At 48.3% G+C, this 22364-nt stretch overlaps 1 protein-coding gene across 1 annotated transcript in view; it reads left to right on the top strand.

The window, feature by feature from the left end:
* The first annotated feature begins 12846 nt into the window (after nt 1–12846).
* The window catches only part of CNTNAP1 (contactin associated protein 1), a 394500-nt gene continuing 384982 nt past the window's right edge, over nt 12847–22364 (top strand). Inside the window, 1 exon segment of the mRNA XM_030221745.1 lies at nt 12847–12941. Coding sequence (XP_030077605.1) covers nt 12866–12941 — 76 coding nt within the window. The 5' untranslated portion in view covers nt 12847–12865.

The following is a 22364-nucleotide window of genomic DNA, read 5'->3' as shown; positions in this document are numbered from 1 at the left end:
TGTTTATAGGTATTGTTTCTTTTCAGTTATATAGCTAATCATTGCATATAGCTTAATCATTATATATATATATATATATATATATATATATACACACACATATATATATATACACACACATATATATATATATATACATATATACATATATATATATAGTGTATCTTAGATTTTAGATCCTCTAATAAAAGTCTCATTTACCTAATATGAATCCAAAAGAATCCACAGTAATTACTGAGTAGTGTGTGTCAGTAAAGCAGGCTGTAAACCCAGGTCAGAACAATTATGGAAGGACTGGTCTGGTAAGGTTTGTCTCTTTATGGATGATACCAAACTCTGTAATAGGGTGAACACAGTGGTGGCCCTACTATTAGGCCAACTGAGGTGGAAGCCTCAGTCAGCACCCTCCCCTTCCCTCCTCAACCCTCTTCCTATGTTTACCTTATTTTTTCTTTTCCAAAAGGTGACAGTGACAGCGATTCCCATAGACTGCCCTGCTGCCAGCGCAGGCCTCTTCTACCTGCTGTGGCCCACCTTTTGGATGTAACTTCCTGTTTGCACAGAGGTAGGATGCAGTAGAGCGAAGAGGCCGGTGTCGGCGACACCATGGCAGGGCAGACTATGGGAAGTGTACAAGAGATGAATGAGACTTGGGGGTGATCATATTTCATGACCTTAAGGTGGCCAAACAGGTACAAAAGGCGACAGTCAAAGCCAGAAGGCTGTGCAGATGCACAGTGAGAGGAATGGCCACCTTGAAAAAAGAGGTGATAGTGCCCTTTTATAAGTCTCTCATGATGCCCCATTAAAATACCATGTGCAATTCTGGAGACCGCACCTACAAAAAGATATAAACAAGAATGAAGTCAGTCCAGAGGACAGCTACAAAATTGCAGGAAGACCTTAGGAAAATGGAAGACTGGGCATCCAAATGGCAGATGAAATTTAATGTGGACAAATGCAAGGTGAGGCACATTGGAAAGAATAATCTGAATCATAGTTACCTGATGTTAGGGTCCACCTTGGGGGTCAATACCCAAGACAAAGATCTAAGTGTCGTTGCAGATAATGTGCTGAAATCTTCTGCTCAATATGTGGCAGTGGCCAAAAAAGCAAACAGGATATTAGGAATTATTAGGAAAGAAATGGTGAATAAGACCAAAAATACTTTAATGCCTCTGTATTGCTCCATGGTGTGACCTCACCTTGAGTACTGCGTTCAGTTCTGGTCGCCATATCTAAAAAAAAGATATAGCAGAAATAGAAAAGGTTCAAAGAAGAGCGACCAAAATGATAAAGGGGATGGAACTCCTCTCATTTGAGGAAAGGCTAAAGAGATTACAGCTTTTCCGCTTGAAAAAGAGATGGATGAGGAGAGATATGATTGAGGTCTACAAAATCCTGAGTGGTGTAGAATGAGTAGATCAATTTTTTTCTAATTCCAAAAGTACAAAAACTAGGGGACACTCAAGGAAGTTACATGAAAATACTTTTAAAACAAATAGGAGGAAATATTTTTTCACTCAACAAATAGTTACGCTCTAGAACTCTTTGCCAGAGGATGTAGTTACAGCGGTTAGCATATCTGGTTTTAAAAAAGGTTTGGACAAGTTCCTGGAGCAAAAGTCCATAGTCTGCTATTGAGATAAACATGGGGAAGCCACTGCTTGCCCTGGGATTGGTAGAATAGAATGTTGCCATACTCTGGGATTCTGCCAGGTACCTGTGACCTGGCTTGGCCACTGTTGGAAACAGGATACTGGGCTAGATGGACCATTGGTGTGACCCAATTTGGCTACTCTTATGTTCTTATATCTCTGTCAAAAAGAGTATGGGGACAGAGTTATAGACCTCAAAACATAACTCTGAAAGAAAGGCGGGACTTGGATATGATAGAGATGTTTAAATACCTCTGTGGCATTAATGTACAGTAGGTGAGCCTTTTTCAAATGAAAGAAAACTCTGGAATGAGAGGGCATAGGATGAATTTAAGAAAGCGTGGGATGGGCATTTGGGATCTTTTAGGGAAAGATGGAGAAAATGGTTGCTAAGGATGAGCAGACTGGATGGGCTGTTTGGCCTTTATCTGCAGTCATGTTTTTATGTTTCCAAATGCACAGGAGGCAAGGCTCTTAATTGAAAGGAAGCTCTGGAACAAGGGGCACAGGATGAAGGTGAAAGGGGATAGACTCAGAAGTAACCTGAGGAAATAATTCACAGAAATGGTGGTGAATTCATGGAACAGACTCTCAGTGGAAGTGGTGAAGACAAAAACAATATCTGACTTCAACAGAGAGCTCTAAGGGATTGATAGGGAGAGTAGACGGCATGGATGAGCAGACTGGATATGTTATATGGTCTTTATCTGTCTACATTTTTCTATATTTTGTAGAGGTACTTAGGTGGGCAACAGAAAATCACTTATGCAGTAATCACTGTGGACTTGTTTGCAAGGGTTATAATTACCTCTTATGTAGCCCTAAGCTCTGATGACAGGCTGTACCAATGAAAGGAAAAATGTCAAAATAAAAATATATTATTTACTAGTAAAACAGGCCCGTTTCGATATGAAATGAAACAGGCGCTAGCAAGGTTATCCCTCTCTCCCTCCCTCGCTGTCTCCCTCTGTCCCCTCCAAGTCCCACGGCCCCCTTTCTTCCCTTCCGATTTCCAGGCCCTCCCTCCCTCTCTCCTTCCCTCTGTTCCTCCCCCAAGTTCCAGTCCCCCCTCCTCTCTGTCTCACAGACACGTCCTTGCGATGCCTCCATCCGCGGCCTTTCCTTCCCCGACACTGGCCCCGCCCATCCCCCTACGTGCACGTCGTCCCCCTCCAAAATTGCCAACCCCCCTCTGCTACCCTCCCCTCCCCCCTCTTACCGGGGTCCCTGCGGCAGCAGTGAAGAGCCTCGCGAGTCTGCTGCCTTCCCTTCTTTTCGCTCTCAGCTCTGACTCTGGTCCCGCCCTCATTTCCTGTTTCCGCAAGGGCAGGACCAGAGTCAGAGTTGACAGCGAAGAGAAGGGAAGGCAGCAGACTCGCGAGGCTCTTCACTGCTGCCGCCAGGACCCTGGTAAGAGGGGGAGAGGGGAGGGTAGCAGAGGGGGGGTTGGCGATTTTGGAGGGGAGATCACGTGCACGTACAGTGGTGGAAATAAGTATTTGATCCCTTGCTGATTTTGTAAGTTTGCCCACTGACAAAGACATGAGCAGCCCATAATTGAAGGGTAGGTTATTGGTAACAGTGAGAGATAGCACATCACAAATTAAATCCGGAAAATCACATTGTGGAAAGTATATGAATTTATTTGCATTCTGCAGAGGGAAATAAGTATTTGATCCCCCACCAACCAGTAAGAGATCTGGCCCCTACAGACCAGGTAGATGCTCCAAATCAACTCGTTACCTGCATGACAGACAGCTGTCGGCAATGGTCACCTGTATGAAAGACACCTGTCCACAGACTCAGTGAATCAGTCATGTCCCCTGATAACTGCTTTTGCCACCGGCCAAAATATAGCAGGGCGGTTCTTGTATTCCGCATTAATTTCTGTGTACTCTGCCCAACGACCTTGAATAAATTGTTGGAAATCTCTATTTGAGGCTACGTAAGACGGGAACCGCCATCCCGCTGCGCCTTGAGTGTTACTTATTACCTTCAGGTCTACCCACACCATCGCGTGGTCAGTAACTTCTTACGGGCCAATTTCCACTGCTTCTATTTGGGAGAATATCTTTCTATCTATGAGGACATAGTCTATTCTTGAAAACATACCATGTGCTCTAGACAAGTGCGTGAAATCCCGCCCTTCTTGTGCACTACAAAACTGATTATCAATATATGTATATATATATATGTATATATATATATATATATATATATATATATATATATATATACACACACACACACACAGTGCACTCCATTTAATAACTACTTTGGTCCCGTTTTTGGCACCATCAGTTTCTATGGGGACAAACTTCGGTTTAGCGCATCACTGATGTGTAAGATTCGCTTATATGCATGGTTTAAGACCGTTCCTCTGCAGGAAAGACTCCGCATAAGCATCCACACGGAATATGGAAGCCGATTCCCCACAGGAGGCTCTTGAATAAACTAGAAGGGCTGAAGATAGGACCTGAAGTGGTGAACTGGATTAGGAACTGGTTGATGGGCAGACGCCAGAGGGTGGTGGTAAATGGAGTTCGCTCGGAGGAGGGAAAGGTGAGTAGTGGAGTGCCTCAGGGATCGGTGCTGGGGCCCATTCTGTTCAATATATTTGTGAGTGACATTGCCGAAGGGTTACAAGGTAAAGTTTGCCTTTTTGCGGATGACACCAAGATTTGCAACAAAGTGGACACCCCGGAGGGAGTGGAAAACATGAAAAAAGATCTGAAGAAGCTGGAAGAATGGTCTAACATTTGGCAATTAAAATTCAATGCGAAGAAATGCAAAGTGATGCACTTAGGGAGTAGAAATCCAAGGGAGGCGTATGTGTTAGGTGGGGAGAGCCTGATAGACACGGACGGGGAGAGGGATCTTGGGGTGATAGTATCTGAGGACCTGAAGGCGATGAAACAGTGCGACAAGGCGGTGGCCGTAGCGAGAAGGTTGCTAGGCTGTATAGAGAGAGGAGTGACCAGCAGAAGAAAGGAGGTTTTAATGCCCCTGTATAAGACGTTGGTGAGGCCCCACCTGGAGTATTGTGTTCAGTTTTGGAGGCCGTACCTTGCGAAGGATGTTAAAAAAATGGAAGCGGTGCAAAGAAAAGCTACGAGGATGGTATGGGAGTTGCGTTCCAAGACGTATGAAGAGAGACTTGCTGACCTGAACATGTATACTCTGGAGGAAAGGAGGAACAGGGGTGATATGATACAGATGTTCAAATATTTGAAAGGTATTAATCCGCAAACGAATCTTTTCCGGAGATGGGAAGGCGGTAGAACGAGAGGACATGAAATGAGATTGAAGGGGGGCAGACTCAGGAAAGATGTCAGGAAGTATTTCTTCACAGAGAGGGTGGTGAATGCTTGGAATGCCCTCCCGCGGGAGGTGGTGGAGATGAAAACGGTAACGGAATTCAAACATGCGTGGGATAGGCATAAAGGAATCCTGTGCAGAAGGAATGGATCCACAGAAGCTTAGCTGAAATTGGGTGGCGGGGGGAAGAGGGGTTGGTGGTTGAGAGGCTAGGATAGGGGAGGGCAGACTTATACGGGGTCTGTGCCAGAGCCGGTGATGGGAGGCGGGACTGGTGGTTGGGAGGCGGGAAATACTGCTGGACAGACTTATACGGTCTGTGCCCTGAAAAAGACAGGTACAAATCAAGGTAAGGTATACACATATGAGTTTATCGTGGGCAGACTGGATGGACCGTGCAGGTCTTTTTCTGCTGTCATCTACTATGTTACTATGCTACTATGATTGGCGCGTGACAATCAACGCGATTTCAAATTTACCACCCCTTTAACTGCCACAGGCAGAATAATTGAAAGAATGTTGTTAGAGTGTACACTGGAGTCGTCGTCGTCGTTGTCGCGGCGGAACTGTAAGACTTTAACACTGGCTGAACGAATAGACGTTATTAAAAAATTAGAAAACAAACAAAGTCAAGCATCTATTGCTAAAGAATATGGTGTCAAACCCAGTCAAATTTCATGTGTCTTGAAGCAGAAAGATCAGCTTCTGGAAGACTGGCAAAACAATACAAATCCACAACCACACAGGAAATGTAAAATGGCGGGAAAAGCTGAGGCGGTAGAAGATGCTTTTCTTCGGTGGTTTTCTCCAGTCAGGAGCAGACAGTTTCCTGTCAGTGGTCCACTGCTTATGGGAAAGCTAACCAGCTAGCTGAAAGTCATGGACTAACTGAATTCAAAGCCACTGTTGGATGGTTGGAAACATGGAAGCGGAGGAACAACATAAAATTCAAGAAACAGCATGGTGAGAAACAAGACGCTGATGACTTTGGTGCTGAAAATTGGGTTGTTTCAGTTCTTCCTACCATCTTGAACGAGTTTGCACCTCGTGACATTTTCAATGCTGATGAAAACAGTCTCTACTGGCGAGTGATTCCTGATGGAACATTTGCATTCAAACATGCCAAAACTACTGGAGGTAAAACATCGAAGGACCGACTGACGATCCTCCTTTGCTGCAATATGGATGGGAATGAGAAGTTGGAACCCCTCGTCATTGGAAAGAGCAAACAGCCCCGTTGCTTCAAGAAAGTTAAGCGACTTCCTGTGTCATACGAGGCTAACGCAAATTCATGGATGACTGGGGAAATTTGGAAGCAGTGGCTAAAGAAATTAGACACTAGAATGCTAGCACAAAAGCATCAGATTTTGTTGCTTTGTGATAATTGTGCTGCACACAGGGATGATGTCTAATGTCAAGATGGTTTTTCTGCCACCAAACTCTACCTCTCTGATCCAACCTATGGATCAGGGCATAATAGCCAATTTCAAACATTATCGGGCTCTTGTGCTACGTCATCTGATGAGCGTTATGGATGACCAGAGTGGCAAGGATAAATGTGCTGTTGAACTGGCTCGTAATCTATCAGTGTTGGATTCCCTACATATGCAGAAAGAAGCCTGGAATCATGTTACACAGGCAACCATTGTGAACTGCTACAAGCGGACAAGCTTTGTTAAGGATGTGGAGAGGGACGAAACAGATGCAGCTGTTGCAAACGCGTCAGATGAACAGGTTATTGACATCCCAGCCGGTGTTACTGAAGAGGAGTTTAATTGCTACGTAGCTGTTGATTACGATCTACAAACAGCTGACGACAGCACTGATGTCGAGATATGCACCTACACGCAGGCAACAATGGCTGTGTGGATTCCTGTGTGGATTTGTATTGTTTTGCCAGTCTTCCAGAAGCGGATCTTTCTGCTTCAAGACACATGAAATTTGACTGGGATTGACACCATATTCTTTAGTAATAGATGCTTGACTTTGTTTGTTTTCTAATCTTTTAAGAACTTCTATTCGTTCAGCCAGTGTTAAAGTCTTACAGTTCCGTTGTGACGACGACGACAACTCCAGTGTACACTCTAACAACATTCTTTCACTTATTTTGCCTGTGGCAGTTAAAGAGGTGGTAAATTTGAAATCTCGTTGGTTGTCACGCACCAATCGGCTTCCATATTCAGTGTGCGCGCACTTATGTGGAGTCTTTCCTGCAGAGTAGGGGGTCTTAAACCATGCATATAAGCGAATCTTGCACTTACCAGTGGTGTGCTAAACCGAAGTTTGTCCCCATAGAAATTGATGGTGCCAAAAACGGAACCGAAGTGCTTATCCGACGTGCACTTAAATGGAGTGCACTGTATGTATATGTATATGTGTATATATATATATATATATATATATATATATATATATATATATATATATCTTGTGACAAAGCTAGCACTCGGAGCCCCACAGAGAAGCAGCTAATCCCCGAACTACAGTTCCCAGAAGCCCTTGCAAACAGGAGAGAGGAGGGTAGCCCCAAAAGGGTGGAATAGATTTCCAACCCCAGTAGGGGGAGCAGTGGCTTATTGCTAGGAGAGCCAGTTATTCCCTTCCCTACTAGAGGGAGAAGGGGAGGTGAAGCTTAGTCCCTTAGCTGCATCCCCGGTATATAATTCCCTCCAGCTGTGAGAAGGGGGAGAGATTTCCAAGTGGCTCCCAGCTACCAGGAGGAAGAGGCAACTGATTGAGAGAGAAGCTGCCATGGAGTAGGTGGAGGACAGGAAGGACCTGCCACTGGAGCTTCCCTGGGGGGGAAGAGTAAGCTGCCATGGAGTGTGAGAATGTAAATGTATCTCTGTCCAGCACATGAAGGCAGTGTGAGAGGCCACAGGGGTGTGGTGCTGTGAGGTAGGAGGAAAGCTGCCATCCCTGTTTGGTACAGGGTCCTCCTGGGTGCTGTGAAGAGAACAGGGGCATGAAGTATCGGTTTCTTTTGAAGAGACTGTTTGTGAAAGGGTTGAATTATTGGGATGTATAGAACAGCAGGCGGAACTTTGACTGAGCCCTTCTGAGGGAGAGGGGAAGTAGTGCAAAGGAAGTGGGCCTGAACTGTTAAGGAACTGAATGTTGGCTGGAGTTTTGAACCCGGCCTGAACCCTGTTTGTGAACCGCATTTCAATTTTGAGAGTGGAACTGAATTGAGAATAAAGCACTTTGGTCCTGAGTCCGTATGGCAGTCTGGTTCTTTGCTGGAAACCTGTGAGCCTAACAGGGCTGCCGGTAGTGGCGTAGGAAGGGGGGGCGGTGGGGCGGTCCACCCCGGGTGCACACCGCTGGGGGGGTGTCGGCTCTGCTGGTTTCCTGCTCTCTCTGCCCCGGAACAGGTTACTTCTGTTCCGGGGCAGAGAGAGCAAGGAACCAGCGGAGCCGACGCAGCTCCCAGTGACATGCACTCAGGAGCGGATCGGCCCTCTCACCCGCCCCTCGCTTCCTAATTGAAGTAAGAATGCACTCCGGGAGGGGGGGGGGTGCGTGCTGGAGGGGGGAGGGTGTGCGCTGAGGGGGGGGGCGCTGTGCTGCACCCGGGGGGGGGGGGGGGTGCGCAGCGGCGACCCATCCTGGGTGTCAGCCGCCCTCGCTACGGCACTGGCTGCTGGCTCCAACCCAGAGCGGAGGAAGTGGACCCCTTCACAATATATACATAGATACATAGAAATATATAGATAGAAATTTATAGACATATATGATTATACCACTATAATATCCTAAGAAGATATATCCTGAGAAGATTACACACAGCAGCAAAATAAAGCTGAAGACCACAGGTCCTGTTATAACCAACCAAAAACTAGCTACCCCTGAACTCTAGGAAGGAAATCCTGCTTCTCTCACCCTTTGCAGTCTGTAGGTTCCAGATTTCCAGTGTTGTGAAGAATAGGATTCTTCCTTTGAGACTCCAACAGGGTATCTGTGAGTCTATTCCTGTTCAGGAATAAAGTTCCAAGGTCCTTGCTCTGTGCTCCAGTTAAACAGTCTTTGGGGAATCCACAGAGCCACAACTGAACTGACCTTGTCAGCTCTTATTACAAGGAATTCAGTTCACTGGTGTTTGGGCCAATTTTCTTCCCTTCTTTCCTCTTGCCTTCTCTTTTTCTCTCATGCCCAGCACAGGTATTCCTCTCGGTCAGGTGACACATGGACCAATCACCAACTGGGTATCTCTGTCCAGCAGATAACCCACAGTCATGGTAAAGAAGGTTCAGTCACGAGCCTGATTGTAGCAAGCTCCCCTTCATTGTCCACAGTTGTTACCACAGATATTGTTCCTGAGAAGTTCACTCCTCCGCATGCTCCCAAGAGACAAGGTTGACAGCCAGTGCATGTAAGACATACGTCCTTGATGAAATCAGCAGCATAGCAAGGCCAAGAAGTAATTTTCCTTTGTAGAAAGCTGGTTTCTGTTGTATTCAGGCTTCAGCTGTAGCATCCATGTTAGCTCAGCAAAAGATGGAGCAGGATGGTACAGGCCCAACCAGCAAAGGTGAGAGGACATATGGTGGATTGGCCACTGTTGGGGAAGGGATTCTGGGCTTGATGGACCTTTGCTCTGTCCCAGTATGGCAATGTGTATGTACTTATGTACTTATGACCAGTGTACAGGGCCTAACAGTAGTCCAGTCATAATGTTATCATGGCATGGACCACTGTGGTCAGAGTCATCTTATTGAGAGAGACAGAGATATTTTTTTTCAAGGTTAAAAGCAGGGCTGGATTAAGGCCGACTGATGCCCTGAGCTCAGCACAAGAAAGATGCCCCTTGGTCCTTTCATTGCTTAACTGACAAAATATTAAGACTCAGTAAGTGCTGAGAAATATCGTTATTGTATGAAGTACAACATCATATCTACTATAATAAAACTCACCCTCAACGTTCTGAGGACACTGACGTCAGTGAAGCCAAGCTCTGACTTCCTTCAAAAAGGTTTGAAGGTTCGTGGTGGTGAAGCCACCAAAATCGCTCCAGGCCCCGCCCTTGAGGGCGGAGCAATGACAGAACAACGAAGGGGTTGGCAAGGAGGGAGGCAGGGAGGCGAGGGGGTGGGAAATCGCTCCGGGCCCCGCCCTCGCGTCCAACGTCATGACGTTGGGGGCGGAGCAATGCCAGAACAACAAAAGGGTTGGCCAGGGAGGGAGGGAGGGGGGTGTTGGCGAAGAAAACCTTGCTAGCGCCCATTTCATTTGCTCTGAAACGGGCTTCTTTTACTAGTACCGTGTTTCCCCGAAAATAAGACACTGTCTTATATTAATTTTTGCCCCCCAAAATGCGCTAGGTCTTATTTTCAGGGGCTGTCTTATTTTTCGGGGAAACATCGGGGTTGGATTGGGGTTGGCCCACCCGCCCTCCGTCACTCCCGGAACTAACCTTAAACGCCTCCTTTCACCTTCGCAGCAAGCAGCAGCAGCGCAGGCCACTCCTTCCTTCCGTGTCCCGCCCTCGCCTGACGTAACGTCCGCGAGGGCGGGGCACAGAAGGAAGGAGAGGTCTGCCCTGCTGCTGCTTGCTGCGAAGGTGAAAGGAGGCGTTTAAGGTTAGTTCCGGGAGCGACGGAGGGTGGGTGGAGGGGGCCCGGCGACCTCGGGTGGGGGGGCGGCCCGAAGGCGGCCTTGTCCGGCTCTCGGCGGCCCTGCTTTCAAACAAAAATTTGCTAGGTCTTACTTTCGGGGGAGGCCTTATATCTACCAATTCAGGAAAACCTCTACTAGGTCTTATTTTTGGGGGATGTCTTACTTTCGGGGAAACAGGGTATATTTATAATGATTAGAAAAACACTGAAATTCATGTTGAGTAATGGTTGTGACAGATGGCAGTGAAAGAGTTATGAGCATGATAGGTAACAGAAATAAATCTGTTATACCTTCCTCCCTATTTTTGAACACTTGGTAAATCAGTGGCGTAGTGGGGGCAGTCCGCCCCGGGTGCACGCCGCTGGAGGGGTGCAGAAAGCAGCCGCGCGGCTGCTCCCAGCAGGTAAGACTGCACCCGGGGAGGGGGGGGGGGTTGATGTGCCGGGGGGAGGGGGTGTCGTGCTGCACCCGGGGGGGGAGGACGGATGCCGCTGCACCTGGTGGGGGGTGGGGTGCGCAACGGCGATCGGCCCTGGGTGGCAGCCGACCAAGGATCGCCACTGTGGTAAATAAAGAATCTTTTCTGGACACTATCTGCAAGAGGTTCCTCATCTTTGTTCCTCTACTGTTTGATGCCAGGAGAATGGTGCAACAGTAGGTGTAGCAAGGGCCTTAAGGCGAGGCATGGAGCAGGGCAAGTGGCAGATTTTTCCTTGTTAATAAGTTGGCAACCCTAGTTTAACTTCCCCTCTCAGCGCATTGGCTCATGTATTAACATCCTGAACCAACTGAAAGTTACTGCCTATAGTGGAGGAATTATTAATGGAAAGTTAATGCAGCTTGTGAAGCTGGTAATCATTCAGCATTATCCTGTTCAGAAGGAATGGATCCTCAGGAGCTTAGCCGAGATTGGGTGGCAGATCTGGTGGTGGGAGGCGGGGCTGGTGGTTGGGAGGCGGGGATAGTGCTGGGCAGACTTATACGGTCTATGCCAGAGCTAGTGGTGGGAGGCGGGACTGGTAGTTTGGAGGTGGGGATAGTGCTGGGCAGACTTATAGGGTTTGTGCCAGAGCCGGTGGTTGAGAGGCGGGGATAGTGCTGGGCAGACTTATACAGTCTGTGCCCTGAAGAGGACAGGTACAAATCAAGGTAGGGTATACACAAAAAGTAGCACACGAGTTTATCTTGTTGGGTAGACTGGATGAACCATGCAGGTCTTTTTCTGCCGTCATCTACTATGTTACTATGTATAAGTGAATAAGCCTTAAACTAATGGGAGAGTGGGCAAGGTGGGCAGTTTTCAAATAGCTCCTTTACCCAGATTATTCTGGGAATGGTGGCCTTGGGGTGATCATGATTGTTAGGGACCCTAAAGGGTAACCGGGGGAGGGGGTGGGGGTAAGGCTGAAGGTCTGCCTAGGCCACCTGACATCATTACATCAGCCCTGGTGCACAGAAACTGTAGGTAGTTCCAATTGTGAGATAACTTAGTTTGGAAGGCTGTGTTCCTCTGTGGGTGTTTGAGCATCCCTCAATATTCAGTAAAATGTTTGACTGGGTCCAGGGAAGGGTATGTTCCATTGGATTTAGTTCTCTCAGTCATTTTGAAAAGTTGTCTCCTTGTACTGTGGGGGAGATAGTGCACATCATTGCAGGCAAAGCTCCTAGATTTAAAAAGGCAAGGTTGCGGGGACGATGGGTACTCGTCCAGCACTTGACATCTCCCCTAATCTGCCCAAAAACGGGGCTGCGGCGAACCAGCTCTGCGTCCCGAGCCAACAGGCGCCAATCCCAGTGGACACTAGTGCGTCAGCGGATCCGCCCATTCCATTTCCAGCAGTGGAGCCGGTAGGGCAGGGAAGGAGGATACATTTACTGCAAACCTGGCAGCGTTGAAAAGTCTGGGGACACTTCCCACCTCCTGTTCTTCATCTGTAAGGGGGACCGGGGACTGGCCGGGTTGGGACAGCTTCTGGCTCTTGGCGCGAGACCCCCTTCTCACCTACAGCAAGACTGTGGGGAGCTGGCGCGAGCCCCTTCCTTCCCCTACGGCAGAAGCGCGTGGATCCGGCGCGAACCGCTGTCACCTGCGGGAGGGCGTGGAGCTGGCGCGAGCCTGGTCGAAATCCTGCTGCGCGTAGAGGAGCCGTTGGTGGAGACTGACACGACACCATGCCCTGGAAGCTGGTGTGAGGAACTGGGAGGGTGGGAGCAAAAAACCAAAAACCAACAACACACACATAGAAAAAGAAAAAGAAACCTGAAACAAAACTATGGGAGAAAACCTCTTCTACCTCCTATTCATAGCCTGGATTAGGGTTCTGCTGCCTATAAACTTCTGCGTGGCGGGTAAGTTATTGGACACATTATTATTACTTTTTTTTTGGGGGGTGGGGAGAGAAGCTTGGCACGGGCCGGGTGTTAGGGCTGGTCTTTCACATCTGCATTGCGGCTCCGCGTGCAACTTCCAACCTTGATGGGAGAAAGTAAGTTTATTCCGGAGGACTGAGGTCTGTGAGCACTTTTTTTTTTTTTTTTTGCATCCTTGCAGCAGTGCGCTGCAATGCAGACCTGAGCCTCCCTGGAACGTCTGTAAAGATTCTCGGTCTAATTTAATTTTGTAAAATACTATTGATGAGGCACTGCAAAAATTGACTTTGATTAAATTATTCCCTCCTCTATAGGAATCTTTTCTTGGGAATGTAGAGGGGACAAAATTCCACTTTCAATGATACGGAGTCAGTGAAGGTCCCTCCCAGCCCACTGCAGTATCGTACACGTAAGGAGCTGCAGTCCTGAGACCGGTCTAGCTGAGAATTCATGGGGATCATTTCTCAGCAAATATGTTTTTGAGTCTTTACAGCATTCTGATGCTGTGCCTTGTCTTGTGTTATTTGCACTGATTTGTTTCAATGAAATGCATCAGCTCTTGCAACAACGTAGTATACTGTTTGCTATAATAATCCATTTCAACCCCTAGATATAAAGATGTTGACTAAGTTAATACGTTTGCATTCATTTAGATGAGCACAGATATTTTTTTTAGTTTTGTTTATTTTGTTTTGTAGAATGTGGTATCTGCTATGTTATGACCACAGATTCTTTTAAGGGTGTGATAACTTGTAAGTGTTAAAGTTTTTAGTTTGGAGAGAGAGACTGGGATTATTCTGCAGAGTAGTACTAAACGTGATCGCCCGATAACCATGTTTATTCTAGTTTTGCTTTTGCAGCATCATGCCAATCTTTGGCTTTTTGTATGGGACTATTGATAGCTGGTAGAAAGTCAGAGCTGTTCTGTCCTAACTTTTGTGTTATCTTACATAGCTCTTTTTTTAAACAGGTATATTTATTGGTGGTTTCATAGCTGATCATTTCCTCGAACAAAATAAATGTCTCTGAGATTTTAAGTAGAAGTTCTTTATACTTTTAGGCATATATGTTTAGTTGGTTATGGTTATGCCAGGTTTCTTGATGCTGCTGGCCTGGCAATCAGAGAGAAGCCCAGAGCCCTCTCTTATACTGGACATTAGGTAGCATGGCATGTGGAGTGCAGAATTTTTGTCTGCCCACCTTGGCAGTTAATTATTTTCTAACTAATATCTAAAAACAAAAAGATAATATTGGACTAATGATGTATTTTTTTGGACAGCCATTTGGGAGCTAAGACCTCTTTCATCAGGTCAGGGCAGAGTAACTAAAGATGAATCAGAAAATCATTCCAATGAAAGTCTCCAGGAGAAAAGTGAAAAGAGGGGGGGGGGGGGGCATGGATAGATGATCATTTATGGTTTATAATATGATCGTTTGAATATGCTTGCAGTGCTGGCACTGAGAAAGGGGAAGAGCAGTAGGGAGCCATGGCACAGACTCCTGCTGCCCAGCCCAGCCGGCTCCTTCATTTCTTCAGCTGGTGGGGCCTGGGATCATGCTTCATTTGATGGCTGTGCTTTCACTTCATTTGGCAGGGCTTGGGATCATGCCAGACACACTATTCTGTCCAGTGCTCTTTGTTGGTGGGAGACAGTGTAGCATTTTTATGCCATTTGCCCCTCCCCCTATTCTGGCATTCTAGATGCTTGCTGAGGTAGTCTAATTTATATACTAAGTTTATTTATTTTTTTGTTTATACTACTTTTCCCATGGGTTAGAAAGTGGAATAAAATGACAGTCAACCATTTTCAAGGTGTATGGAAGCAGATTCCAAGGAGATGACCGCCTACCATAGGCCTTTTTCTGTAGGAGTCCATCAGTGTAGTACCCCCCCCGGAGCAAGGCCTGACCAGCAGAGTGGAAATTTTGTGTGGGAATATAATCGTCATGAAAATACAAATAAGGAGATGCCTTTTTACAAACAATTTTATATGCCACAAATAGTACTTGCACTTAACCTCACAACTTTTCAGTAGTAACGCAAAGCAAGTCAGGTACAGTAGGTATTTTTCTGTCTCCAGAGGGCTTACAATCTTAGGGGCCCTTGTATGAAAGCTTAGCTCCCACTAATTCCTGGATTCTACATGGTGGCCAAAATTGTGTGTGCATCTTAATGAGTAACAAGCCGTTAACTAGCAATAATTGGGTGCTAACCAATTATTACGGTTAGTTGTAAGATTTGCGTGTGCATATTGCTAAGTGCTATTCTATAAAACTCTGCATGTAAATCTTTTAGGGGCTCTTTTACTAAGCAGTGGTAAGCCCAACAATCTGGAGCTACCGCTGGCCTAGTGCGGGCAACCCCTGCTCCAGCGCTAGTGGGAATATTCAAAAAATATTTCCGCAGGGAGTTACCAAGCGGTAATCAGGCAGTTATCCCCAGGTTAGTGCAGGAGTCCTTACCACCACCTCAGTGGGTGGTGGTAAGTGCCCCCCCCCCCAAGGCCTCAGTGCGTGGCAAAGATGGCCCCTGCCGCTAGTGCAGGCCCCTTTTTACTGCAGTTTAGTAAAAGGGCTCTTTAGTGCACAACTCAAAAGGGGTTGTGGGCATGGGAGGGGCATGGGCAGCTCAGGGGTGCTCACTAAAGATGAGTGCATTATCATAGAATTTGGGGAATCTGCGCCTAATTTATGCACCAGGTTTCAGTTGATATAAATCCTTGCACCCAAAGTTTGGGGTGGAAATTGGCTGTTCTGTAACTGCTGCGCAATTCCGGCAGAATTTTTTTTAACATCCAAATTTGGGTGCTATTTATTCAATCTAGTCCTAAATGCATGTGGTATTTTATACCAGTAGCACATGCTCGTATCTGTTAGTATGTACTAAGCTTTAGTAAAAGGACCCCTACATTTGTATCTGAGGCAATGGAGGGTTGGGGGGGGGGGGGGGATTCTATAATTAGCACCAGTCTTTCATGGTGCAAATTTTTGAGTGCCAAATGCATGCATCCTTTATAGAATAGCACTTAGTGCCAATTCCTGGGTTCAGCCACTTATGCCTGTCAAAATCTGATATAAATCCCAGTGACCTGTTATTCTAGAACACTACACTCAATTTTTTGGAATGCCCCTGACTCACTTGTGCCCCTTGCATTGCGACACTCCTCTTTGGGGTTACATGCTATGGGATTTAGGCACTTCATGCTATAGTGTGCAGTCATATGTGCATGCAAATCCTAACTGGTGCCAATTAACGTCAATAATTGGTTATTGTCATCCAGTGATTGCTCGTTAATGGCTTGTTAGCCAGTTACATTGCATGTAATGTTTTCTCTAAGGAATAGCCTGGCCTATGCAAATTTTTTTTTTCGTGTGAGCAACGTGTTAAAATGTTAAAAACCAACAATTTTTGAGCAACAGTATTATCTATGCATTTCTGAATATAGCACACAAAATGTAAAATCTGTGAGCAACACTCCTAAAATGTATGAGCAATCACTCATGAGCACCACTTAAAGAGAACATTGGTTTATGTTTATTAAAACTTGATGGAATCACTTTTTTTTTTGTTTGTTTAAGTAAATTCAAAGCGATTTACAATTCAAGAGCCAAAGGCAGAAAGTAATTCTATTTCCTATAGCAAAGTGCACAAACATTCCAGAAGAGCATCACATTCATACCCTTAATGCTAAAGTGTAGTAGTTCCAGCTGTTGCAAAGCTTTAGTTAAAAGAAGAGCCCAGATCTGGGCACCATATAAAGAATTTGGGAGTAAGTGACTTGTACAAGATCATGAATGTCAGCAGGATTTGAACCTGGCTTTTCTGGTTCTCAGCCTGCTGCTCTAACCACCAGAATATTCCTCTTTGCTAATGGTAAAGCTGGATCTGCTCTTTGTCCAGAGAGCCTCATTGTTAAGTGGATTCACTTTGTTTGTTTTCAGACATCCAGTCTGCTATTCTTGCCAAGCCTGTATACAGTTTTTCAACATATTTTCTCCCTTGGGTCCTACAGAAATGTATAACTGAATGTCCTGAATGTTTTCTGTTGAAAAAAAACCCAAAACAAAACTGAAATGCAGTATTGTACCTTTGGTCAAGGATTGCTGGTCTTAAACAGCATCGGAGATAATAGTGAGCCTTCTAGTACTACATACTCCAACAAACATGGGTGTGATAACTTACCACAGATGATTTGGTCTCTGTATTCTACCTGGCAAAAAGGCCCGTGACCAGTTTAGTGCTCTATCCTGTTTGGCTATTTCAAAAATATATGAAATACAATATTTTGTAGTTGGTGGTATTGAAATCAGTGCTAAGATATGAACGAATCAAGAGAGACAATTCTTTTGTCCTAATGTAAACACAGATCATCTAATATTACATATTATTAGAGCATTCTCTATGCTAGGGGTTCTCAATCCAGTGCGGCTCAACGTTTTGGGGAGGCTAAAATGGGTGGATCTGGGGCAGGGCCTAAGTCCTTAATTGTCTAAAAACATATAGAAAGGAGAGAGAAATAGTTGCAGATAATATTTTTTATTACATTTAGGTAAGATATGTATCAAATGCCGAAGAATAAAGTGGCAAAGAAATTTAAATATTGCAAACTTCAGTAGATTTATTTATTTTATTTATTTATTACATTTCTCCGAGGACAAGCAGGCTGCTTGTTCTCACTGATGGGTGACGTCCACGGCAGCCCCTCCAATCGGAAACTTCTCTAGCAAAGTCCTTTGCTAGTCCTCGCGCGCCCGCGCGCACCGCGCATGCGCGGCCGTCTTCCCGCCCGAAACCGGCTCGAGCCGGCCAGTCTTCTTTTGTCCGCACTCGGTACAGTCGTGTTTCGCCGTGTCGAGCCCCGGAAAGTCGACCTCGCGCTTCCAAATTTATTTTTGACGTGTTTTTTCTTCGGAAAAAGTCTTTAAAGTGTCGGGAAGTGCTTCGGAAACCCCCCCCCGGGTTTCAGACCACCCCTTCCCGTACTTCCAGCTTTTTGCCCCCGATAAGTTTTCTTTCGTCGTCGGGGTAGGCCTCTTTTCGGCCTCGGTCGAGATTTTCTCCCTTCTAAATTTTTTGGTGCTCTTTTTCCGTCATTTCGGATTTTGATTTCGCCGGCGTGATTTTTCCGCCCATGACATCGAAGCCTTCCAGCGGCTTCAAGAAGTGCACCCAGTGCGCCCGGGTAATCTCGCTCACTGATAGACACTCGTCGTGTCTTCAGTGTCTGGGGGCCGAGCACCGCCCTCAGAACTGTAGTCTGTGTTCCCTGCTTCAAAGGCGGACTCAGGTAGCGAGATTAGCCCAGTGGAACGTGTTGTTCTCGGGCTCTTCGTCGGCATCGGCACCGGGATCTTCGAGTGCATCGACGTCGTCAGCGTCCAGACCATCTTCCTCGGCCGCCACTGTATCGAGTGCATCGAGGCATCGGGCCTCTGCATCGGCGCCAAGGTATCGGGCGACTGCATCGACGTCGGTGGTACCGGGACCTCGTCTGCTGATGTCGTCGGACGGTGGTGCATCGTCAGGAGTGCAGGTGAGGGCTGTCCATTCCCCTGCTGGTGGCGGTGAGCCTTCGGGTGGGTCTCCTCCTACCCTGAGGGCTCCTGCGGTACAGCCCCCCCGAGACCGACCTCCTTCGGCCTCGGCCCCGAGGAAGCGACGGCTGGATTCTACGTCCTCCTCGTCGGTGCCGGGGAGCTCCGGTGACATGCTTCGGAAGAAGTCGAAGAAGCATCGACACCGGTCGCCTCCCCGCGTCTGCACCGAGAGCTCTGGCTCGCCGAGGGAGTCGGCACCCAGCAGGCATCGGCACCGAGAGGACCGCTCACCCTCTGTTCAGGAGGTGTCGATGCGCTCCACTCTGGACAGCCCGGAACAGCCTCCTCGCCCGGAACAGGTTCTGACGTCGACGCCTGCATCGACCTCTTTGCCTTTCTCTGCAGCCGCTCTGAACGAGAGCCTCCGGGCCGTTCTCCCAGAGATTCTGGGAGAGCTGTTGCGCCCTTCCCCTCCGGTACCGGCGGTGCTTGCGCCTCCGGTACCGTTGAGCGTGGCGCCGGCTGGCCCATCGCCCGGGGTGAGGTCCCCGACGTCGGTACCGCGTGCGGTGCCGACTGCGGCCACCTCCCAGGAGGGCTCCCTGACTACGTCGGCGGAGGGAGCTTCGCCGATGCGGGCGAGGGAGTCTACCTCTCGACGCCCCCATCGTGGACGTGGCTCCACGGAGTCGAGCCGGGCGAGGTTGCAGACACAGGTTCGTGAACTTGTGTCTGACACCGAGGGTGAGGCCTCGTGGGAGGAAGAGGAAGACCCCAGATATTTCTCGGACGAGGAGTCTGAGGGTCTTCCTTCTGATCCTACTCCCTCTCCTGAAAGGCAGCTTTCTCCTCCTGAGAGTCTGTCTTTCGCTTCCTTTGTCCGGGAGATGTTTACGGCCATCCCCTTCCCGGTGGTTGTGGAGGACGAGCCCAGGGCTGAAATGTTTGAGCTCCTGGACTATCCTTCTCCACCTAAGGAAGCGTCCACTGTTCCCTTGCACCATGTCCTAAAGAAGACATTGCTTGCGAACTGGACCAAGCCACTAAGTAATCCCCACATTCCCAAGAAGATCGAGTCCCAGTACCGGATCCATGGGGACCCAGAGCTGATGCGCACCCAGTTGCCTCATGACTCTGGAGTTGTGGATTTGGCCCTAAAGAAGGCTAAGAGTTCTAGGGAGCATGCTTCGGCGCCCCCGGGCAAAGACCCTAGAACCTTAGACTCCTTTGGGAGGAAGGCCTACCATTCTTCTATGCTCGTGGCCAAAATTCAGTCGTACCAGCTCTACACGAGCATACATATGCGGAACAATGTGCGGCAGTTGGCGGGCTTGGTTGATGCTCTTCCCCCTGAGCAGGCCAAGCCTTTTCAGGAGGTGGTCAGGCAGCTGAAGGCGTGCAGAAAATTCCTGGCCAGAGGGGTGTATGACACCTTTGATGTTGCGTCCAGGGCCGCTGCTCAAGGTGTGGTGATGCGCAGGCTCTCTTGGCTGCGTGCCGCTGACCTGGAGAATAGACTCCAGCAGCGGATTGCGGACTCGCCTTGCCGTGCGGATAACATTTTTGGAGAGAAGGTCGAACAGGTGGTAGAGCATCTCCACCAGCGGGACATCGCATTCGACAAGTTCTCCCGCCGGCAGCCTTCAGCATCTACCTCTACAGGTAGAAGATTTTTTGGGGGAAGGAAGACTGTTCCCTACTCTTCTGGTAAGCGTAGGTACAATCCTCCTTCTCGACAGCCTGCGGCCCAGGCTAAGCCCCAGCGCGCTCGCTCTCGTCAGCAGCGTGCGCCTCAGCAAGGCCCCGCGGCTCCCCAGCAAAAGCAAGGGGCGAGCTTTTGACTGGCTCCAGCAGAGCATAGCCGACATCCAAGTGTCAGTGCCGGGCGACCTGCCAGTCGGGGGGAGGTTGAAAGCTTTTCACCAAAGGTGGCCTCTCATAACCTCCGACCACTGGGTTCTTCAAATAGTCCGGCAAGGATACACCCTCAATTTGGCCTCAAAACCTCCAAATTGTCCACCGGGAGCTCAGTCTTACAGCTTCCAGCACAAGCAGGTACTTGCAGAAGAACTCTCCGCCCTTCTCAGCGCCAATGCGGTCGAGCCCGTGCCATCCGGGCAAGAAGGGCTGGGATTCTATTCCAGGTACTTCCTTGTGGAAAAGAAAACAGGGGGGATGCGTCCCATCCTAGACCTAAGGGCCCTGAACAAATATCTCGTAAAAGAAAAGTTCAGGATGCTTTCCCTGGGCACCCTTCTCCCCATGATTCAGCAAAACGATTGGCTATGCTCTCTGGACTTGAAGGATGCCTACACACACATCCCGATACTGCCAGCTCACAGACAGTATCTGCGATTTCAGTTGGGCACACGCCACTTCCAGTACTGTGTGCTACCCTTTGGGCTCGCCTCTGCGCCCAGGGTGTTCACAAAGTGCCTAGCTGTGGTAGCAGCGGCACTTCGCAGGCTGGGGGTGCACGTGTTCCCATATCTCGACGATTGGCTGGTGAAGAACACATCCGAGGCAGGAGCCCTGCAGTCCATGCAGATGACTATTCGCCTCCTGGAGCTACTGGGGTTTGTGATAAATTATCCAAAGTCCCATCTTCTCCCAGTGCAGAAACTCGAATTCATAGGAGCTCTGCTGGATTCTCGGACGGCTCGCGCCTATCTCCCAGAGACGAGGGCCAACAACTTGTTGTCCCTCGTCTCGCGGGTGCGAGCGTCCCAGCAGATCACAGCTCGGCAGATGTTGAGATTGCTGGGCCACATGGCCTCCACAGTTCATGTGACTCCCATGGCCCGTCTTCACATGAGATCTGCTCAATGGACCCTAGCCTCCCAGTGGTATCAGACTGCTGGGGGTCTAGAAGACGTGATCCACCTGTCCACGAGTTTTCTCGAATCCCTGTATTGGTGGACAATCTGGTCCAATTTGACTCTGGGACGTCCTTTCCAAATTCCTCAGCCACAAAAAGTGCTGACCACGGATGCGTCTCTCCTGGGATGGGGAGCTCATGTCGATGGGCTTCACACCCAAGGAAGCTGGTCCCTCCAGGAACGTGGTCTACAGATCAATCTCCTGGAGTTGCGAGCGATCTGGAACGCTCTGAAGGCTTTCAGAGATCGGCTGTCCCATCAAATTATCCAAATTCAGACAGACAACCAGGTTGCCATGTACTATGTCAACAAGCAGGGGGGCACCGGATCTCGCCCCCTGTGTCAGGAAGCCGTCAGCATGTGGCTCTGGGCTCACCGTCTCGGCATGGTGCTCCAAGCCACATATCTGGCAGGCGTAAACAACAGTCTGGCCGACAGACTGAGCCGGATTATGCAACCTCACGAGTGGTCGCTCAACTCCAGAGTGGTGCGCCAGATCTTCCAAGCGTGGGGCACCCCCTTGGTAGATTTCTTTGCATCTCAAGCCAACCACAAGCTCCCTCAGTTCTGTTCCAGGCTTCAGGCCCACGGCAGATTGGCATCGGATGCCTTCCTCCTGGACTGGGGGGAGGGTCTGCTGTATGCTTATCCTCCCATACCTCTGGTGGGGAAGACTTTGTTGAAACTCAAGCAAGACCGAGGCACCATGATTCTGATTGCTCCCTTTTGGCCGCGTCAGATCTGGTTCCCTCTTCTTCTGTCCTCCGAAGAACCCTGGAGATTGGAGTGTTTTCCTACCCTCATCACACAGGACGAAGGGGCTCTTCTGCATCCCAGCCTCCGGTCCCTGGCTCTCACGGCCTGGATGTTGAGAGCGTAGACTTTGCCTCTTTGGGTCTGTCAGAGGGTGTCTCCCGCGTCTTGCTTGCTTCCAGGAAAGATTCCACTAAGAGGAGTTACTTCTTTCTGTGGAGGAGGTTTGCCG

Source organism: Microcaecilia unicolor, chromosome 12 (assembly GCF_901765095.1).
Source record: "Microcaecilia unicolor chromosome 12, aMicUni1.1, whole genome shotgun sequence".
In the NCBI taxonomy this organism is placed as follows: domain Eukaryota; kingdom Metazoa; phylum Chordata; class Amphibia; order Gymnophiona; family Siphonopidae; genus Microcaecilia; species Microcaecilia unicolor.
The sequence above is the reverse complement of the archived record's forward strand: the minus strand, read 5'-3'. Positions and strand labels throughout refer to the sequence as shown.